The 20,027-nt window shown below is 43.6% G+C and overlaps 1 protein-coding gene across 1 annotated transcript in view; it reads right to left on the reverse strand.

The window, feature by feature from the left end:
- Positions 1-20,027, reverse strand: part of TRAPPC12 (trafficking protein particle complex subunit 12) — an 856,088-nt gene that overhangs the window by 217,411 nt on the left and 618,650 nt on the right. The window contains exon 7 of the mRNA XM_086926387.1: positions 10,245-10,317. Within this exon, the coding sequence (XP_086782513.1) occupies positions 10,245-10,317 (73 nt within the window). The remainder of the gene's footprint in view (positions 1-10,244; positions 10,318-20,027) is intronic.

Raw genomic sequence — 20,027 nt, forward strand, 5'->3', positions numbered from 1 at the left:
CGCTAAGGCCCACCCTTACCTAGGGACGTGAAAGTTAAAATTAACAAAAAGGTGTAAAGTGCAAAAAAATTTAGGAAGAAAAGATGTCTTCCTAATTACTCCTGGTTTAGGAGGCTTCCAGCTTAGAGGTTTCTGCACCTGTAGATAGAAATGACAAGGACGTACATATAGGACAAAACATACATTGAGTAATGATGCTGATCACTTATGTCAATCCATAGTGCTTCAGTGTGTGGTTTAAGAGATATTCGTGGTAAAATAACAGTATAGTTACCACCAGGGTTTAGCACACGCAGAGTCCTGATGAATGCCAGGTAAAATCATACCGTTTCGTGGCTGAAACATGTCGACTGATATTTAGAAAACTACCACTCAACTCATTGTGGACGAATTTCCAACACATAAATTTGTATTATTCCCGTCCGTAGTGATCATTAGAATAAAGATATTTCTGATACACTACGGACTATTTTTAACCATCCACCACTCACTAGTTTATTTTCTTTGCACAACACTGCCTGAACTCACCAACCCGCTCCGCAGTAAATCTGGCGTTGTAGCACACCTAAGGGACACTCGGTCTCTTTGGTGGGGCCCGATGATGAAGCATGTCATCACTAGGTGGTGAGTGAAGGCTTTCTTTAACGTCCTAAGTGAAGCCGTTTACTTGCTCCTTACTGTGGTCGAATACAACCATTGGACACTCTTTTCTTGTTTATTGACTATTACCAGGGAATAAGAGTGTCACTCTACTCTCCCTGCCTCTCCTTTTGTTTAGACGTATTTGCTTGCTTAGCCATCCTGTGTGCCTCTGCTGGTTTGTGTATTGACTGTCTGGCTTTGGAGTGACAGGGCCTGGGGATGTGCATTCTCTCAAACAGCCACTGGGGGGGAGTCGATGTGTGGCCTCTACACCATGCCGGCGGCAGTACCTGATAGATAATTAAGTGGATACCTAAATAAAACACACTTATTCAGCTTGATCCCAGAACAAACAATGGAGATCGGTGGCCTGATAACGGTTCAGGAGATTCGAGGGGCTATAATTAGTTTACTGAATGGAAACGCATAAGGCTCATGGAGACAATGAAGTGCACCAGGATTCTAGAAGCCTGGAGCATCAGCATTCCAATGTGTGTTCACAGCTGTTGCTGTGAACAAAGGCCTCATGGAGTCCAAGGGGATTGCAACCCCCTCAAGCTACGTGGGTCCTTTGTTTAACTTATAACATACGTCGGGCAATAACGCTAAAGTAAAATACCAGAGCTTGGGGAGTCAATTGCAACAAGTTGTGTGTCCTCCCAACCAGAGCTAGTGCACTTGGACCGAAGTGAGTTTGTGCCAGGTCTTAGTACTTCCCCCAATATTAGGCGATTTCTACAGATTATTGAATCCATTTCAATTGACTCCCAGATCCAGTGGTTTTACCACAAGAAAGCATCTGACACGGTTACGTGGGAATTCTTGCATGAGATTCTGAGGAAGGTAGGGATTGGGAAGTCTATGAGACAATGGGATACGCTGCTTCATACACACCCAACTGCCACGGTGCTGATAGAGAAGACAATTTCTGAGACCTTTAATTTATTGTGTGCCCCCTAGTAGGGTTGCCCCATCCCCCCTTGATTTTTGCATTGGTCATTTAACCACTTGCTAATAGATTCAGGGATGGGGGGGCTGCCCTCGGAACCACAGTTGAGGCATGCCACATATCATTTCACTGTATGCAGACAACATCCTGATTTACCTGAATGATGTTAACAACAGAATAGGGAGTGCTATAAGTATACTGAACAGATTCTGTAAGTAGTTGGGGAGTCAATTGCAACAAGTTGTGTGTCCTCCCAATCAGGCTACCTGAACAAGTGAGGAAGTTTACAGAGATTAACATGGGGTTAGGTGGGAATCGAACAGGCATAAGTATTTAGGCATCCAAATCTATCACTAGAAGCAACAGATGATTGAGGGCAACACTGGGAAGGCAATAAGATCCTTAATTTTTAAGAGACTGCTGATAGTGACAATGGGAAGGGTAGCGCTCTTAAAGATAGTGATGCTACCTCAGTTGACCAGTTCCACCCACCTAATTTAGAACAAGAGGTCAGTTTTTACTGCCTATCACAGCTAGGAAAAACCTGGCATTTAAGGGGAGAGAATGCCCCCCCCCCCCAACATGGCAGAAGAACCCCATGATGAGGGACCATAGTCTTTTTTATTTTCAAAAAGAAAATCCTACTTTGGGATTTTTTTTAAATAACAAAGAAAACAGTTTGCCGCATGGCTCCATCATGCTTGACGAAGCTGTACATCAAATTTCAAAAAGCACTTTTTTTCTGGAGTTTTATATAGCACGAACTTGACCCGAAGGTATAAGAGTACTTTACATGAGCACCAGTTACATTACAGACGGACACATTCATTATGTTAGGCACGGGGAGATTAAGTGATTTGCCCAGAATCACAGGATGTAGAACGTCCCTTTCTGAGACTCAAGCCCAGTTCCCCAGCTTCGAGGTCGACCGCTCTAACCATTAGGTTCCATCCTCTCCCCAACTTGACAGCAATACCTGACAATACTGTCAAAATGAATGCCGGCTTGGTAGTCATTTCATAATTTAGCAGGAAGAGGTACAGTCAAGGCGACAGAGTACATTACTCTGTCACCCTGACTATCAAAGCTCCGTCTGCGAAATTATAAATCGGCCCCTGAGTCAAAAGTTAGATTCTTGGACCGGATTGAACCTTCTTGGTGTATCTGACCTGCGCTTCATCACATCAGCCTGAAATTGTGCCTAGGTACCAGTCTACTGTGACCATAGACTATCATTGGCGGCTAGGGCTTTCTGGTGCTATTTCTCCTTAGGACTTTTCAAATTTATATTTTTTACATTGAACAAAGAATCTGGTAGTATGGGGGTTGTATGGATGGAATGTGTACAAGGCAATTATTTGGGGAGTGGTTCTTCAAGGCCTTTTTACCTTCCTAATAGTGACTATAAGGTTTATGTAGGCATTTTGTCGGCTAGATCAACTGGAATAATTAGTGGGGTAATACATTCTGAACGGAGGGGCTTCATACTAGACAGGCAGCTGCATAATTTAGCACATTTACTAATAGCCTCAATAGATCTAACTACATCAAATGTAAGCCAGTGTGCGGTCATATTGATTGACGCTGCTTAGGCATTCGACAGGGTAAGTTGGACATACCTGTGGGAGGTGATGGGAGTCATGGGTTTGCCCCATTATTTGTGAAAGGTATGCAACAGCTATACAAGGCTCCGAAAGCCCGGGTTATGCTACTATTAAAACAGAGCTCCATAGGTCGTCAGGGTTGCAATTTGTCTCTACTCCTTTTTCAAAGCTACGAACCATTAGCACAGCTTGTTCGGAATGATGAGGATGTAGCTTTGTTTTAAAGTTGAGGTAAGGAAAATAAAATTGCTTTCTACGCTGACGATATAATTATATATACAAATGATTTAAACAAGACTCTCCCACACACTATACAGTTAGCAGAAACTTTTGGAGCTCTTCCAGAATATGCTATCCATAAATAAAAATGGATATTATGACCTAGAATTTTTATCTGAAACCCCTGCAGGCACGCCCAAAGGTTAGATAATTAGGAATCAAGGTGGTCTCTACTCTGGAGGAAATTCCTAAATTTTACTGGGCTAGGATCTCTAGGGAGGTGGATGTTCAATTAAATACATGGGATCATTTTCACTTAATGATATACCGTAGAGTCAATCTTGTGACAATGGTTATTATGCCTAAACTGTTGTTCCTTTCTAATAGAATCCCTCTTTTGTTTTGCAAGGGATCTGCTAGAAAAGATCCAGGGGAACTTAATATATTTTATTTGGTCTTCAAAGAATCTTAGACTAGCCTGGAAGAAATTAAGGAGGAGACTGGAGAAGGGAGGATTAGAGTTCCAAGATAAATATTCATATAACTAGGCATTTCAAAAACAGGTGATTGTTATTGGGAGATAGGATGACTCATGGAGGGGAAAAATATAGTGGCTTGATTGGGAACTTAGGGAGGCATGGCTTTTATATGGATTTGGTCACCAGAAATTTTTCAAAAAAGTAAGGCTGAAGGTTCTAAGGAATTTCTTAATAGTGTGGTGTAAGATAAGGAGGATGAGGGGAATTGATTACTATTCAGATTTTGCACCCATTTGAAAATTGCCACGAACACCCCACCTTTACAAGATAAAATTAGCCTGCCATTAATTAGGGCTGGAGTAGAGAGGTGGGTGCAGCTGAGAGAGGGTTCTCACATGATATTGTTGAATGAAATCAGAGCACACAGAGGGTCAGATATCTGACTTTAGGTACTGTCAGCTGAAATCGTGGTGAAAGAGTCAATGCTTGGAAGGGACAGAACAATGGGAGTATGAGGAGATGTTGCAGGGTCCAAATCCCCTCCCTAAAGGAGGAGAAGTCTGATACTGGGAACTGTTGAATGCTGAGGAGCGAAAACAGGAGATACCGGAGCATGCGTGGAAGGAGCAACTGTGTACACCAGAATATAGTAATCTATGACAAGTAGGACTGAGCTTTCTGTACAAAATAGTAAGATCCACACCATTAAAAATAAATCATTTCTTCACTCAGCACAGGATCTACTAGACCCCAATCTAGTTGGCCCAGGTGACCCAGGATGCTTTAAGTTGTTGGAAGTGTTGAGAAGCCTGTGCTGTGCCATATTCATATGCTTGTAAGATGGCCGGGTCTCTAGAGGTATTGGAAGGCAGTAAGCTTGTTATCTCACAGATTCAGGTGCGGAGTGTAGATTTGTATTTGATCTTTTTTGGAGCAGATGCCACAGACATTTAGTATTTTATTTGATGCTCATTGCCAGAAGGGAACCTGTATGAAATGGTTATCAGAGAAACCTCCTACTATTTTTCATGGATAGACATCTGTGGATAAAGTTTACAAGTTGGATAGAGAAAGTCGTCCTAATAGTAATAAAGTTAGAGACACATGGTAGTGTTTTGGAAATGAAGGGAGGGATCGACCGATGAATAATCCTGGATAGGCTGGCTAATTTCAGGCTAGATAAGGACCTACTGGTCATCCAGCAGAATTGTGTTCAGTTGAAACAAGAACCTTGAGACATCATTTCATCTGTCAGAGAGTGAGGACAATTAAAAAAACAAAAACCTGGCTGCTGACCTGTGCTTCACCGTGATCAGCCTCAAATTGTGCTTAGGTCCAGGTCTACTGGGACCATAGACTATCATTGAAGCATAGTGCTTTCCGAAGGAACAGACTGCCATGACCCAGTGGAGTTCCTAATGTCATTGCTGCGCGATTCTCTCCCGCGGCATCATCGAACGGGCTCACAGGATACCGAATGCGCTGCCGCCACCCAAGAACCGCCTGCAGCCCTTAATTGCACAATTCCTAAATTATCAGGGAGTGGCGACATCTGCAGGAGCTCAAGCTTCCTAATGCCAAAATCATGATTTTCCCCTGGCTATTCCAGGGAAGTGCAGAAAATGAGGAGGCTGTTCGACTCAGTGAAGGTCAAACTGAGAGCTATGCAGATCCAATACATGCTCCTCTTCTCTACCAAGCTCTAGGTGATTTTTCACAGCACCTCGCAATTTTTCCAGTCCCCCCAGGAGGCATGGGCCTGGATTGAGGAACACCCCATGATACGACAACCAGAAACAAGAACTAGTGAGACACAACCCACAGGCACGTCACCACAGAGGAACCCAGGCCACAAAGAGTAAAAAATCAATCAGAAAGGAATCCCACGTGGACACGAAAAGTGATCACACACTACTTAAGAACATTAATCGTCTCGAGGAACAGAGCACCGGAAAACTAAACAGAGAAGACACAGGCCAACATCAAGGAAAATGTGGTGTAGAAGCTGAGATAAGGGCCATCCTTTTGGCAAGCAGAGAGCAAAACTGCCACAACCCCTCCCCAGACACTATTCCGCTCAATTTTTTTGAGTGGAACTTTTATTTGAACTTCATATCCTTTACTGTTTTGATTAAAAAGTTGGGGTATTTGGGATAGGGTGGGACGACAGACCTTTCAAACAAATTCTACGTCAAAGTTGTCATGTTGATGGTTCTGGGAATTGGCATAGGGCAGGCGAGAGAGTGGAGTGGGGGGACTGGGTTAAGATAAAAAGGTTTCATAGTTTGGTTATTGGATTTCTTCCTAGTACAGCCAGAAGCAGAAGCACTTCACCTGACCGACAGAAACAAAAGTCTAGTGAACGATGGGTAGACCCTCCTGTGATAATGACAAAAAGGCACCATGCACACAAATAACAGAATTTACATGGCACTGACATGTAATTTGTCAATGGGTTAGGCAGTAAAATCAACACGGATCTAGTCTCCAGGTATCTTAAAAGATGGAATGTCAATGGGTAAGGAAGTAAAATCAAAAGGGATCTAGTCACCAGATATCTTAAGAGACTTAACCCAGATATCGTCCTACTACAGGAAACTCACCTGCGGAGCACACAATGAGCCTTTATTGGAAGAGGGACATACATAACCCTCGCCCATGTGGGATTCTCCCTAGGAGCACAAGACATTGCCATATTAATTAAAAAAAAAACACCCTTCCGCACAACCAAAACCTGGACAGACCCTAACGGGATCTTTGTTGCTGTCCAGGGGTACTGGGTCAGAGGCGAAATCACTCTAATCAGCATTTATGCCTCGCAACGACTGCAATCTCAAACCCTAGAGGCAGTGGCTAAGATATTACTAGATTCAGACCCACACACGCATCTTATTGGAGATGATTTTAACCATGTTATTGACCTAAACATAGATCGAAAATACAGCCACAGGACCGCGTGTCCCTACACCGCTGGCGGAGTTTGTGAACTAGCTGGGACTTGCCGACCTTTGGCGACAACACCACCCATTGGAGCGTACCTATTCCTATTTCTCCGGGGCACATAAAGTCTTCTCCAGATTAGATAATTTCTTTGCCCCGGCGGGTGCAGTACAAATAGTACACAAGGTAGCATACCTGGCGAGAGGTATATCAGACCATTCACCCCTTTGGCTGACAGTGGGAGGCTCGGGTAACAAGCAGAGACCAGACTGGAGACTAAACGACAGATCCATCAGGGGAATAAAAAGAATGGAAACTAAGTTATACTTCCAAAAGAACAAGGGCTTGCTTACCTCACATACCACTCTCTGGGAAGCCTACAAGGCGTACTCTGGGGGGTAAAATCCAAGAACAGATAGCGCGAAAACGCATAGAAGAAACTCTACAAATAGAAACCTTAGAAGATAGACTTCTGGAACTAGAGAGTAACATAACTCCAGAAACTGAAACCGCCTGCATAAGGCAGCTGATAATGACACATTGGGAACTTCGCGACCTGACCGAAAGATACGCATGGGACCAAAACCAGGCTACACATCATAGACTTTATGAAGCGAGGACAGGGCAGGGAGACTATTGACTGGGCAGAAGAGAAAAAGAGGTGAGCTGGATGTCCCAAATACAAGAGTAGGAATTACAACACACCACCGCACAAGCTATAGCAGATGCTTTTGCACGTTTTTTATACAGAGCTAGACCCCTAGCAGATCCCGCACAGATAATGGCCTACCTTGAAAACATAGTGACTCCCAGCCTAGACCAAGACGAGAAGGAAGCTCTGGAGGCAGAAATCACTATAACCGAAGTGCAGGACACCATAAATAGACAAAAGTTGGGGGAAACCGCAGGGCCAAATGGACTACCAGCAGAGGTTTTCAAACAAAACACTGTATACGACATTGACCTGTTCCCATAGTCACAAAGTTTCATCAATTTCTTCCTGTTCATTCTATGCTTACCATGATTCTGATGTTTTAGTGGAGACCAAATATCCCTGAGTTGGGACAATGAGGAAAGGTAATTCTTATTATAGAATATTAGATCTTGCGCACAATCTTTTACTTTCGAAAGTAAGTCTCTGCCCCCACGTCGTAAATACGCTAAGCTTGGCTTTAAGGAGTGCCAGTGCAGTAATTTTCCTTACTGAAGGAGTGGGTGGTTTAACATATCACACAAGACCTAATATTGGAGAGAGGGACATATTATTCCGTGTCCTTTTCTCTGTTTCAGTAAATGTTTCTCTACAGTATTCCGATACATTCCCAGGTTGGCTGTAGCACGTCTGCACTATATACATTACATTGATTACATAAGTCTGTGGCAATTACACCAAAGACTTTCAGTCAAACAAGAGTGTAATAATACAGTTGAACAATTTAGACGTGAATAAGCCTAAATCGACCATTTTGGATATATTTCTGTTCTATGAGTGTACAGCAGAATGGCCATTGTTCTTCGGACATCATCTTTCCTATTTCTGCTGTCCACGATGCCTGGGCTATACTATAAATCGGTGTGCCGGAGATGACCATTTCTCAATATATACGTTAGATCAAGTGATGGCGTTCATTTACGTTATATATTTTCGATAGTGCTTTAAAATGTTCAGATTTTTTTGCATATTCCTGATATACGGCTTTGACTGTGCTTCAAATTCTTTAATACAGAGAGGTCCTCGTCTTTGACGTGGTTTGTACGATTTCAATGCTATTCTATCTTCATTCCCCTAATGTCTTTGTTAGTAGTTTCTGCAAGTCATTTAGTTTTGGTTTGCATAGAGGTGAAATAAAACTTTCTCATGAGATATCTTGAGCAGATAGATCTTCAAACGCTTATCGAAGATATAGGCAGGGAGATGCTAGATGTACATGTTAAAGAGGAATGGGGACAAGAGACATACTTGCGTAACTTCCCTTCTACTGAGAATCTTCCAGCTTAGATTGCCATGGTAGTATATATTTTCAAATAACGTGAGCAGAAACATCGGCTCTTCTCAATGTCTTTAGGCAAGAATAGATTTTGTACTTGCCTTAATTTTCTTCTATTCATAGATGTTAAAATAGTCAGCAAAAAGATGGCCAAGACAGAAATGAACAACAACACACGTTTCCTTGCATCAATGCCGTAATGGGACTTTTTTGTTGTTATCTTGAAAGAATTTTGGTGAAAAATGGCTGTATTGATTCCATTTGTAACGGCCTGAGATAGTCCAGCAAGCGGTGGCTGCATTAGTCCATAGCAACCTTGCTCTCGAAAAAAAGCCACATTAAGTTTCAGTTTCTAACAGTAGGTTATAACGAGCATGATGTGAGTCAGTGGGAGAAACTAGAAGGCGGGATCACTAAATACACATACGCCAGGAAGCAGTCATTTATTTACCCTGTTCTGGGTAAAAAAATAAAAACACATTCACAAAAGAGTTAAACTTGGAAGGTAAAAATTACAAGGCAATAAGTAACAGCACAGGATTTCAGAACAGAAGGGGTCCACACTATGGTAAACACAATATACTGAGCAATGCTCAGAGGCGTCAGTAAAAACAAGCAACGTTTTGACTGATGTGCTACATTAGCCGTGTGCCCGGCACTTTTCTGCTGGAGCCAGTTTAACTTATTCTACCGGTCATAGTGCAGCAAAATGTAGTTAACATAACAAAAGAGGAGAAAGTATATGAAACGGAGAAATTAGTGAAAGTGAACAGAAACCTATATTAGCAGATCAACACAAACCTGTGTAGCTGTTTACGCAAGTAGCGTGAATGGAGGAGAGGGAATGATTGCTTTTGGAACTCCCGAGGTGGGTGATAAGGGCTAATTAGGCCTTTAGTGGATAGGAGTCAAAGCATTAACAGCTCACAGAAGAGATGCTCTATAAAAGATAAAGACCCGTGGAAACGAACTGAAACAATGGTATGATGCTAAAATGGCTGCCAGAAGGATCAAATCCCTTTGGAATGACTAGTCTCGAACAGGATGTAAATTTAAGGACTCTTTCTTTGCCATGCGAAATCGAACGTTACAGTCTAGGCTAGGGTGGAAAAGAAATAAATTAGAGCAGGAAAGCAGAAGAATGTAAGGTTGGGGTGGGCAAGCAAGACACCCAGAAAATGATGAGGCTGAGTCCACCTACAGGTTTGAAAAATCAAAGAGCAAAGCAAGTGGCACTTCTCACTTTTGTAAAACAAAATGCACTGATCTGATTTTTCCGATTTTATAGCGAAAACTAACTCATTAACACAGACGTTAAGGCAAGGGGTGATCAAGATGTTTTTATTACCTTGTCTTTTCTACCACAAAGTAATATGAGGGAGGACATTTAATGGAGTTACTGTATCAGCCCTAAGGCACTTACCCTGTCGGTTAGCTTGGGTTATATTAATCATGCTTCCATCTTCTGCTAAGCCGTTCTCCAGATACCACAAAATCTATTGAGAGGAAAAGGAAATTAAGCAAATTCAGCTTAAAAACAATAGGAATTCAGCAACAAAGTCTGTACTTCATCTAAATCTTCCACCTGCTATAGACACAGAAAAACAATAGATGTAGGTAAGGTAGTTGCACGTGAATGCTCTTCAAACCCATCAGCCATTCCCAGAGTGAAATCAATCATCATAAATCTACTGCTCCTCTAATATGGATGCTCAACTACAAGTTTATTATGTCTATAAAGAATCTAGATAGTACACAAAAGGAACAAATACATTTTTGAGAAAGATCTCAAACATGTTCCACAAGGAAGGATATAGTTATTATCTCCTGTAAAAATGCCATACCAAGGGCCTGATTTAGAGCTTGGAAGACGGGACACTCAGTCACAAAGGTGACAGATATCCAGTCCGCTGTGTTACAAGTGCCACAAAATATAATGCACTTGCAATAAAGCAGACGAGATAGCAGTCACGTTTGTTAGAGAGTACACCATTCGCTAAACTCTAACTAAGGCCCTACCTCTGTATGAAGATACTGACTATGTTTTTACTAACACAGGAACTAAGCATGGTTAGTCGCCGTTCGCTGCTGGAGCCCTTCATTGTGTGTTCCTCTGAGCCGTTTTGCTGCTGGAGCCCTTTATTGCGTGTTCCTGTGTGTCCCTGAACTTTGCTGCCTCATTGACTGGTCCCTGAACCTGGGCTGGAACTGGCGATCTACTGGGGAAACTAAAGGATAACTGCGGGTGCAGGGGACTGCGAGGACCAGCATTCTCTGTTGCTGCCAGCTGGTGCCTCTTCCACTAATTAGCCCCGCCTACCCGCCCCAATATCATCAAGGTTATTTTCGCGCATCGCGGTACGAGCGCGGGACTAGCCCGGGCGAAGCCCGGGACAAGGGCGGGGCCGTCTGCGGCAGGCCGAGGCTGGGCTGGGCCACACCGCCACATTAGAGACCGGGACATACAGCGCAAACTTATTGTGAGTTGTTGACCCTTACTTGTTTAGTTGTTTGCTTAGTTATATTGGTGTTCCTACAAGTATTCAGGGAGTAAGTTAGGATTTCCCTTGGAGCTTTCCTGATACTTTCTTTTCTCCCTTTCCATTGAGGGTATTTAATTATGAGTAGACTTAGTGGTGGTATAGGTAGGCCTTCGTTGGGGGGAGGTTCTGTTAGGGGGACTCTAGACGCCTTCATTAGGAGGGCTGCCTCAGTCCTTGAAAAAGAGATCGTATTAACAGAAAAACGCCTCTCTCTGGAGTTGAGCACCCAAATTCACAACCCCCAAAATGCAAAAGACTTATCACAGTTGCCTCTTTTAGATTTATTAACATAGGAGCTAAATGAAACCGTAACCTCAATTGAAAACTCATTAAATGCTTCATCAATCGTAGAAGTTGAGTCACTGATGAACGGGCCCACTACAGATGAGGTACTAGTTAAAACCACTAGCAATAGCCCCCCACCGCCGAAAAAAGGAAGCTGGGCAAAGCCTTTTTGGGTGATAAGAATAAGAAGCGTGAACCAGATCCGAGAGTCCAACTGAGAGGGTCGCGAAAGACTACAACAATAAACACCCTAGTGGAACAGCTGCCAACTACACTTGCCTAGCATGGAAAAACTGATTAAATCATTAATTTCCCCGCTGATAGGAAGGGTGAAGAGGATAGGGGAACAATTAGTTATTATAGAAAAGGAGGTTTTAAAAAATTCATCGCTGTCTAATATTCAGGGTGTTACGCCTCCTTCAGTACAAACAAAAAAGATTCGTGTAGAGGATAGATCACCACCTTTGCCGTCCAATAATGCCCAAACCCTACCCTTAATACAAAAATCATCTGCTCCAAAAGTGGCCCTAAAATTAAAACCGGCCACCCGAAATGGAGATAAAGCGGGACGGGGAGTACAGAGGAAATCCAACAAAATAAACCAGATATTAGTCCAGCAAACCCACAACATAAAATTAACCCAATTCAGAGAAGGGTCGACTTACCCCCGGAATCTGCTCCATTTGTAATAATTATGGCTGGAGTACCAACTCTTCTGGAGGGAGTAAAAGAGCATCATGTAGCCTTAAAAAATAAGGTCATATATTGGCTGCGCAATAATAGACCTCTCCCGGCCCACATAAATGGGGAAATCCTAAATGTTAGACGTGTGAACTGGGTAGGAGCACGGCCAAAGGATAGAAAAGGTGATATTATTATAATTAATTTCAAAGATCACAGAGCAGTGAGATACATCAGTGACTGGTACGATGCGAAAGGAGGCGAGGAAATTTCCACTCATTATCGAAGTCATTTTTATCCTCAGAAGTTCCCTCAGCCCCCAATAGGTTTTCCTTTGGGAAACCACGTAGCATACAGACACAACACAGTACACCGCGGTCCCAATCAATCTTACTTTGGCTATTCACACAATTTCCCCATGAATCAGCCTTCCCATATGGACAATATAGGACAGTTTGATTACAACATTCCAACTTTTAACCACTTTTCAATGTGTATGGGATGGAGGGCGTGGATTGACTTACGCCTTCCATCAATCAGAATATAAGTCCAATAATTCAGAATGAAAGGATGGGAATTTTGTTAACGGAAGCTCGGGAATTACAAAATGAAATGGGAAATAGCAGAAATTCCATCCCTCAACCGCATTCCAGTATGGAAGAAATTGAGGTATCCCCTAATATAGTGGCTGAATTTAATGGTGGTATTTGCTCCGACATATCTGGAGATACACCCACAGAGTCTGTCTCTGTGGCTGAGTTACAACCGGGAGGTCTCAATTCCATTTTGGTGGACAGTACTAAACGCAATGTAGGTCAATCATTAAAAATCATTTCATGGAATATAGCGGGCCTCCGCTCAAAGGTCGAAGATGGTACTTTACTGAACTTTGTTCAGAATCATAGTATAATCTGTCGCCAGGAGACTTGGGCGAGAACAGAGTTGCATCTTATAGGATATAAAACCTATTTCACGCCTGCACTACCTGTTACTTCAGGTAGGTCTAAAGGAGGACTGACAGTTTTCATATCTAACACAATATGGGGCTTAAAAACTACAGTAGTACATCTAGACCCTAACTACCAGCTGCTTAGCTTAACGTTGAATGACAAAGAGACCTTTCTTCCGGGCAATAACTGGTGTACCTAAAAGTACTCCCTTGTTGCCCCTGAGTTATGATCTGGGCAGAAAAGCGGTTACAGACTTGGTCAGGCTCCGACCGATTCTGTATTGGCGGAGGCTCTGGACGACTCCTGGACGACTCCTGAGCTTTCCCATTATGCCAAGGGGTTCCAAGGCATTAACAAGGCAGATGCATTCCACAAAATTGAGTGGCTCAAATCACTCAGTGCAATTTTGACTGAGCTTGGTCTGAGATCACTTTGGGTAGACCCAGTGGGAACGCCTTTTCCGACTAAAAGAGTCTTAAAAGAAATCTACTGGGAGAAGGTAGCCTCTAGGGGCTGGGGCAGCTTGAGTACATGATCTATGGCTGGAACATTCCTAGAAGCTAAACTTTATCCCTGCCTGGAACTCTATTGGGACATCATAACAAGGCCTGGTGATAGAAAGCTCCTTTTCCAATTAAGAGCAGGTGCGCTCCCCCTTAGAGTTTTGACAGCAAAATGGGACGGTGGAGCGAGCGACAGTTGTCCTGCTTGTGGTTCCGCCAAAGAAACAATTGGTCGTTTTTTATTTTCTTGCACAGCCTATTCTGATCCACGGCGTACTTGGTTAACACCGATGTGCAAGAACTTGGGAACCACCAGCAGTACTGTTGCCTTGAGTATTATCCGCACTAACAGTCTGACATGGATATCAATAGCTACTGCCAAGTATCTTGGATGGGCATGGTCGATCAGACAGAGACTGCTAGTCATTTGACTATTCTCTGACCAATTAACTTGTCTGTATTCTATGCCTATGTTTTTACTTATAAAATTGTTTTAATCAGGTAAATTTTAACTTTTGTACTATTTTTAACAAATTGCTTACTTTGCACTGTTTCTAATTCCTAAAACTGGAACTGCAATCCAAGTCAATAATTGTCAAATGAATGCTTTAGCTCTTAATATAATTAATTGTAAATGTATTTGTATTTTTAAAATGTTGAATGTATTTGCTTTTATGAGTGAAACATCGAATAAAGCATACTTTGACTTGACTTGACTTGATAATAACCTAGTGGAGGACCAGGTGGAGAAGATTTTGGCCTGTATTCGCGAAAGGCTTTCCAAGTTGATGCAGAAAGTGGGAGGTAGAGCTAGTTCTAGTATAACATGGGGGGGGGGGGGGAGGCGATTTTAATCAGTACGCTTGCCCACACAGTAACAGTAACTTATGTGGCTTTGTGGACAAACATGCGATCCAATAGTACATTTCAGTCATACTAGCACGGGGCTATATTTGAACGATGTCCTATTCGATCTGGGGCTTACTATGGCTAATAAGCCTGACGTGCATTCCGGACTATTGGTTCCAACCTTTCGGGTTGAGGGGTCACGGGTCAACAATAGACTACATCTTAGTTTCAAACACTATTGCTAACAGAGTTACGAGCTTTGATGATTGTGTTGGTGAATACTTTAAGTGACTTTATTGTGTTGGTGAATTCTTTAAGTGACCACTGTGCCTTGAGTATTGATCTTCACCTAATAAGCACTAGGCTATCCTCACAGAACATAGCCTGTGCCCTAACGCAGAATACCCTGCACATATCCAAAATAAATGGGTTCTCCCTAAGATGGGATAAGTGTGACCCAGGGGAAGTAACTAAAGCCCTGATTTGTGCAGTTTACCCTTCGATAGTTAAATGTTTAGATATGGGTACTCCGGCAGAGGAAATTCTGTATAACTTTGAGTTAATCATGGGGAAGATAAAGGAATTGTTAACGGTTAAGCCACAAAGAGAGGCCTGTACGAAACCAGGATGGTTTAATAAAAAATGTACGGCAGCACATAAAAAGTTGAAAGTAGCATTAAATAAAGAAAATAGAGACCAACAGGAAATAAGAATGCTTAGAAAGGAGTACAACACAGCCTGTAAGGAGAGGAAGGCTGAATTAAAACAAGAATTATGGGACCAACTCCATAAAAGCTCCCTGGACAGAAATAGTGAGGCATTCTGGAGAGTGGTAAAATCCCCTTATTTAATAGACTCTCATAATATTCCAACAATAGAAGTCGCAATTGAGGAATCTGTTTGGGTGGAACACTTTTCAAAAATATTTCTGACAGAGGAGTCCTGGACTCAGCGCCTAGCGTGAACCAATGCCCAGTGGCTTATCCAATATTGTGGGAACCCGCTATAAGCGAGATATGTCGGACGTTAAAGGAAAGCAAAAATGGGAAAGCGCCGGGCCCAGATGGGGTTCCCGTAGATTTTTTCAAATCCAATATGGATCTGTGGGCCCCTAGTCTAACTAGGGTGCTTAGTGCAACAACGGAGAAGGGATTGCTGGCCTCCTGGACCAAATCCATCATGGCCCCAATTTTTAAAAAAGGCAATAGGCAAGACGCATCCTGCTATCGTCCGATCTCACTGCTGGACTCGCTAGGCAAGGTGGTGGGGAGAGTGATCCTCGAGCGCTTACAGCAGTGGGCTGACAATGGCGGGATCCTTTCGGACCTTCAGTTTGGGTTCAGGGAGGGATTTGGGACGACCGAGCAAGCCCTGAACCTATCAATGCTCTTAGGTAAATATGCCACAGCGAAGCAGGGCAGGTTGTACATGGTGTATGTCGACCTGTCTGCTGCTTTTGATTGTGTGTCCCACTCAAAACTGTGGACCTTTCTCCTATCCATGGGCAATTGATGCTCCTTTGATTGGAGAAGTGTGGCTCACTGGTTAGAGGAGGCAGACCTGTAAGCAGAGGTCAGCCCGGGACCAGGGTTTAATTCCCAGCTCGGCGGGGTCTTGAGTCCTAAAATGTCCATGGACTCGACAATTCTCGCTCCGGTGACTACTCGATTCACGGGTTCACACTCTGCGACTCTGGGCAATAGCTTGCTTAATCGCCACAACGTCCCTCGCGGCGGGATGCCTGGCTTTCACCTTGCGGATACCCTGCCGGGGTTATCTCACAGGGGAATACCAGGACGGGTTCCCTAAGCAAGCGCTTAGAAACCGCTCGGTGATTTGCGCTATATAAATTACTGTACATTTACATTTACATTTTACATTATCTGAGGGAGTTGTACTCTAATGCTTCTGCGAGGGTACGATTTGGAGTGAAAGGGGAGTTATCCGCGTCATTTGGGGTAGAGCGGGGTGTCCGGCAGGGGTGTGTCCTGGCCCCCTTCCTCTTTTCACTCTACACCAATGGGTTGGAGGAGGCAATGCAGAGGGGGGCCCAGGATCTCCCACAAATAGGAAAACGTCCCGTCCCCGCTCTCCTCTACGCAGATGACGCGGTAATACTGGCACGTACTCCACGAGAACTGCAGCAGGCCCTGGATAGGTATGCCACTTTTATGGGGAGCCTAGCTTTTTCGCAGAAGTTGGGCAAAAGGCCACCACTAGAACTTCTGCAGATTTACAGAGCTAAGTGCCAGGCAATTGCCCTGTACGGGGCCGGAGTATGGGGGCATGCACACGTTGGTCCCTTGCAAGTGGCGGAGAATACTTTTTTAAGATTCCTATTAGCGGCACCTAAATCCATCTCAACGTTTGCTTGTCACACCGAACTGGGGATTCCACATTTACAGGATCTGGCAAAGATTCAACCAATTTTGCTTTGGCGCAGAATCTGGACCTCCTGTAAGAACTAATTTACTAAACAAATCCTCGCTGATTGTATGGCACTGGATCGTGCATCTAAAATTAGCTGGCTCAGATATGTAAATAATTTTCTGAACGATTTGGGGTTAGGGGATTGCTATGTAACACCGGAGTTAATCTGCGATATATCCAAAAAGGAATTGAAACTGAGGACTTTAAGCCACTTAGAGGAGCTGCGAATCGCCAAAGTAGGAAGTAAAATCTATGTTCAACAATTATTGGCGATCCAGACAACTTTTTCAATTCAGGCCTACCTTTTGTATGATTTGTCGCAGTTTGAGCGTTTCCTTCTGCTCAGATTTCGATTTAATATTTTCCATCGTCTGGTGGCTTTCCCGGTTCAAAATTGCTGGGACCATACTCTCCCCTTATGCCCTTGTGATGATACTTCAGAACAGTCTACTATCCATTCTGTTTTGTTCTGCAAGTTCTACGATGATTATCGTAAGCTCTGGCTTTTATCCTTGTTGAAATTATTGGGCTTTAGAAGATGCCGTCCAGCCATGCTGCGTTTACAGTTCTTAGAGTCTGATTGGATTTGCAAACTTGTAGTGAAATTTCTGAAATCTGTTTGGAAATATAGGCTAAATCTATGATAACGGCCCCAGATCGCCGCGTAAATAAGATTAAATCTGCAAAAGAAGTTGTATGTACAATTAGTAATATTGGCTAGCGACCCCCACTGTTAGATTTGGATATCGTATATTAATGTACTGTTGTATGTTCCTTCATTTTTAATGTGAAATGTTTTATATAACTGTGAAAAGCTTTTATGGTTTTTTATGTATTTTAAAAACCGAATAAAGAAAATATATATATATATATATATATATATATATATATATAAAAATTAATTTCTTTCTGGAATAACTGAGAGAGACGGAGCTGTTATATATATATATATTCACCACCTGAATTTTGATAAAGTGTTTGTGCAAAGTATTTCCCTACATAAACAAGCAGACTTTTCCTGTGTTTCATGCAGAAACAATAGGGGTGTGCCCTGGGCTGTAACACGGACGTGCACCTGTTTTCTGCACCCCTGGGGCACTCCTGCATTACACAAGGATTGCTGATGCTTGTGCAGCCCTCTCTGTGATAAAGATACCGCCGGTGCACATAAAGGACTATTGCTATATCAAGATGACGCTCCCTCGTTTCATGGGGGAGTGACACCAAAAAGAAGGAGGGAAACACTCTGCCTCTGCACCTGCACCATATTGCGGACGTGGGCCCAAAGACAAAAAGGCCATCAGGAGGCATACTAACTGTGCATCACACAGAGTTGCTGCAGTCAATGGGCACCACCTCCTCCCCATGGAGAGCACCCTCTGGGGGCAAGAATGTTCGCCCCATGGACTCCCTAGACATTCTACTGCAGCTATGCCAGGTATACATGTGTGTAGCATGTGCAATTAGGGACAGTGCGCCATTACATAACACTGGTCAAGATTTTTGTTGATTCATGGTGATTACCGATTTGTAATAACTAAAACTGCTGATTAAGCTAAAAATTAGCATATCTAGAGGCGGCATGTATAGCACTTTCTACTCTGAACGGGTTTCTTCATTAAACAGGGAAAAGTTTGTGTAGGTCTTAGTTCGATTGGAGCAAAGAACACAAAGACTGTTCTTAGAAAGACCCACTGAAGGGAAAAATAAATTGGGTTCAGGAGAGAGGGGATGGATGTGTTCTTGTGACAGCCCGTTGGCAGATAATTGAGACAACTTGTGAATACCCATGGTACATCTGAAGGAACTGGCATGTGATAGAAAAGGAACATCAAGTGGCAGTGTCTGTTCTTCTGCCATAGGATTATATAACCGGCTTACACAGGTACGCCTGGAGAACCACAGAGCTCAAGATGTCATAGTAACAATCAAAAGAGCACATTTGTTCACGACAGCATGTTTATTCTTCTGCAATGGATCCAAGTAGCAAAACTTTTTAATGTTTAATTCAGTTATTTGCAATCTTCATCATCCTCACATATATATATATTCACTGAAAAAACCATAGGTTATAGACCATATATAGTTAGGAATTAGCATTTACAAAACCTTGAAAATTCACTGAAAAAACCATAGGTTATAGACCATATATAGTTAGGGATTAGCATTTACAAAACCTTATTTTACTCGCACAAAACCATTGAAATTCACATATATAGTTAGTTGCGCTAACTATATATCGCGCACCCGCAATCCACTGCTGATCATGTCACATATTACATCATTCATGACATGGTCAGTGACATCACTGATGACATCACTGATGACAACATCCAGTGACTGTATGTTTCTGTAAAGTTAAAATGGGGCCGAATTCCTGAACACCTACCTGCCGTGAGGGAAACGGCTGTCATTCTGGCAGGGAGAAGCGCCGTGAGGGTAACGGCTGAAGAGCACAGCGTCACTGCCACTGCCACCGGGGACACAGAACCACAATCCCCAGGTGCCCCGGCGGCCGAGTCGCGTCCCTGACGCCACCATCGCGCCCGGAGGCGCCTGTAAAGCGAGGAGCGCCGAGCGCTCGGAGGGGGGCCGAATTCCTGAACACCTACCTGCCGTGAGGGAAACGGCTGTCATTCTGGCAGGGAGAAGCGCCGTGAGGGGAACGGCTGAAGAGCACAGCGTCACTGCCACTGCCACCGGGGACACAGAACCACAATCCCCAGGTGCCCCGGCGGCCGAGTCGCGTCCCTGACGCCACCATCGCGCCCGGAGGCGCCTGTAAAGCGAGAAACGCCTCTCGCCACGCGAGGCGCGCGCGGGAGCGCCCGGGGCTAAGCCCGGGCAAAGGGCGGGCCCTCTGTGGCCCTCAGAGGCACTAGGAGGACGGGACGGGCCACCACTCTTGGCTCCAGCTCTGGAGAAGGTACAGTCAAGCTCCTTTTCTTCCTTCCCTATTGCATTG

This window comes from Lissotriton vulgaris, chromosome 6, assembly GCF_964263255.1.
Source record: "Lissotriton vulgaris chromosome 6, aLisVul1.2, whole genome shotgun sequence".
NCBI classification, from domain to species: Eukaryota; Metazoa; Chordata; class Amphibia; order Caudata; family Salamandridae; genus Lissotriton; species Lissotriton vulgaris.